This window comes from Triticum aestivum, chromosome 2A, assembly GCF_018294505.1.
Source record: "Triticum aestivum cultivar Chinese Spring chromosome 2A, IWGSC CS RefSeq v2.1, whole genome shotgun sequence".
In the NCBI taxonomy this organism is placed as follows: Eukaryota; Viridiplantae; Streptophyta; class Magnoliopsida; order Poales; family Poaceae; genus Triticum; species Triticum aestivum.
This window is the reverse complement of record NC_057797.1, coordinates 621,487,234-621,489,677: the sequence shown is the minus strand read 5'-3', so window position 1 is coordinate 621,489,677 and position 2,444 is coordinate 621,487,234. Positions and strand designations below refer to the sequence as shown.

The 2,444-nt window shown below is 54.0% G+C and overlaps 1 protein-coding gene across 1 annotated transcript; it reads right to left on the bottom strand.

Moving 5' to 3' along the window:
- Positions 1-346: 346 nt before the first annotated feature.
- LOC123185727 (GEM-like protein 7) lies at positions 347-1,765 on the bottom strand. Its single transcript, XM_044597557.1, has 2 exons — positions 1,462-1,765; positions 347-1,355 (listed from the first exon to the last, which is right to left on the bottom strand). Exons 1-2 carry the CDS (start codon positions 1,634-1,636, stop codon positions 832-834), a joined length of 699 nt encoding a protein of 232 aa, XP_044453492.1. The 5' UTR covers positions 1,637-1,765; the 3' UTR covers positions 347-831.
- Positions 1,766-2,444: the final 679 nt, after the last annotated feature.

The following is a 2,444-nucleotide window of genomic DNA, read 5'->3' as shown; positions in this document are numbered from 1 at the left end:
CAAACTACTTATTCAAGAAATATTAGTGTTACTAATTAATTATTAATTTTTAGAATAATAGTTTCAAACTCAAACAGTGAAATGTGCGACTTCATGCTCAAGCTAAATTCCTGAGGGTTAATAGGATTGACATCTTACTATTGTTAGGAAAACAACAAGTGCAGACTTGGAAACAATGGAGAATAGAACGCGGAAGTTAAACGTGCTCAGGCTGGAGTAGTGAGAGGATGGGTGACCGTTCGGGAAGTTAGATGATTTAGAATGATGAGGGATGATTAGAGATTAAAGATTAAATTGAGCAGTGATGAAAGATGATTAGAGATTAGAAGTTAAAATAATTCAGAAATTTGAAATTCAAAAAAACAAACCATTTAATTCGATATCCCCAACCAAACATCACCCCTCATCAACGGAACCAAACACACCCTTCAGTGTTCCATTTCCTTGAGCATTATCATCACTCTCACCCGCGCCTCCGCCACAGCTTGCTACTGGTACACTCCGCGGCCCATGACGCCCATTGATACGCCATTAGAGGGCCCCCGCTGCAAGGCTCGTGCCCATGCTCGGGGCGTCTTCACGGCCATGCCCATGCTCGCGCGGTTCGTCGTTCCCATCCAGCCTCAGCTTGACAACCTCGGCCTCGTGCGGCGTTGACTCGGCCGAGCGCCCGTCCTCACACCTTGCTGAGCTCCCGGCGGCGATGTTGCGCTTCGCCTAGTCGCCGAGGCCGACGAGGTCTCCCAAATCACGCATGCTGCTCGTGTTGTAAATCAGACAGTGATCGGCAACGCCGTGGATTTTTCCCATCGCCGTGCGCTCGCGTAGCTTTCACGCCGCGGTAGGCTGGAGGCGCCGCCCGCTCCCGCTGCCCGCCCCCTGCGACAACGGCACCTTCATCCCACCCCCCGCCGCGCCGATGACCTGCTCGAGGTGCTGCAGGGATGCCTTGTAGCTGACGAAGCCCATGAACCAGAACTCGAAGCCGTCGTCGGTCACCAGCTGGACGTACTTCTGCTCTGGCCGGTGCTGGTTCTCGCTCGGCATGGCCGCCTTCACCCTCCTCAGCGGGACGGCCACCTTGTACGGCACCCGCACCGTGTCGCCCTTGGGCGAGGTCAGCGCCAGCGACCGGTCGCTGCGGAAGGCCACCCTCTCCGACGATACGAAGAGCAACCCGGCGATCGGGCCGGCGGTCGTTGACAGGTAGCACTGCGAGGCCTTCAGGAGTTTCTCGCCCTTCTCAACAGAGAACCACCGCCGGAAGACTTTCTCCACGCCGCCGGCTTGGAGGATTCTGGCGCCCAGCGACAGCTTTCCCCTCACTGTCTCGTACAGCTTTGGGCCGAGAGTCACTGCAGAAACATACGTTCAGTGTCTGATTCACAACCAGAGCTATGAACACGAAAGACTACAAAGATTTATCCAGACGGACTGGAGAAGGACTGAAGGAGGGCTTACCATGTTCTTTGACGCCCCGAGCAAACTTGTCCCCGGTCCTGCGGTCTGACTTGCCGCCGGTACGCACGCTCGTTGAATACTTTGCATCGCCGCTCGTGAACTCGGGCTCCTCGATGCCGATAGCAGTGCTGCTCACCGGGATGCCGATCACATGCTCGTGTCCTGCCTTCTCCATTTGCTGTTGGAACGAAGAACCGAAGACTTGTTTTTCGCGAAATAGGAGGCGAAGACTTTGCTCCTGAGTTTCCGGCCTCTGTCTGAGGCTGCTGGTGAGGTGAGTGGTGCGTGTGTGGGTTGGTGCTGGAGCTCCGTGCTCTGAATGGGAAGGAGGGGGCGCCTTTTATAAGCTCTGGATTGGAACCTGTAATTAAAAACTTAACCAAAAGCTGGATGTTTATCCAATTAGCTTTTGGATTGAACAGTCACCTACTCACCCGCGCCATTGCATGTGCATGTCACGAGTGACATCTAGTCACCCACACATGCCTGGACCATGATCGGTCGATGATGCCCAACCGACTGTCACATGGACGCACTTGGGGATGGGTGTAGAAAAATCAGGCCTCCGTAACTCTGTCGCCGGGCGGTGAGTCGTTGATCAATCCCTGTTTCTGCAAAGCATGCGACGCAACCGAATTCTCACTTTCTTCTTCAGATTATTTTTAGGTTTGCAGTGCAGTGTGTTCAAACTTCAAAGTCGCAAGAGCTTTGAGCCGATGCAATGCCATGGCGCCACGGCTATGTACACCGCACGATAGCGCACTCCCCAGCGAGCTGATTCGGCGACGGCGATGGCGTGGCAGCAGGACTGGATAAAAATTGGGCAGCGGGGCCAAGAAGAAGAAGAAGTAAAGAAGGTTCGCGCGTGCATGGAATGGAAGGCACCGTCACTACACGTTCGGTCAGTCTCAGTCTCAGTCTCAGTGCATGCACTGTCCCTTTTTTCCTCTCCACGCTAAGCTTCACCTCCGGTTTTTTCATGG

Coding starts and splice junctions, on each gene's coding strand:
- LOC123185727 (XM_044597557.1), bottom strand. CDS start 1,636: ATGGAGAAGGCAGGACACGAGCATGTGATCGGCATCCCGGTGAGCAGC. Junction 1,356..1,461: donor TCGGGGCGTCAAAGAACATG/GTAAGCCCTCCT, acceptor ATGTTTCTGCAG/TGACTCTCGGCCCAAAGCTG.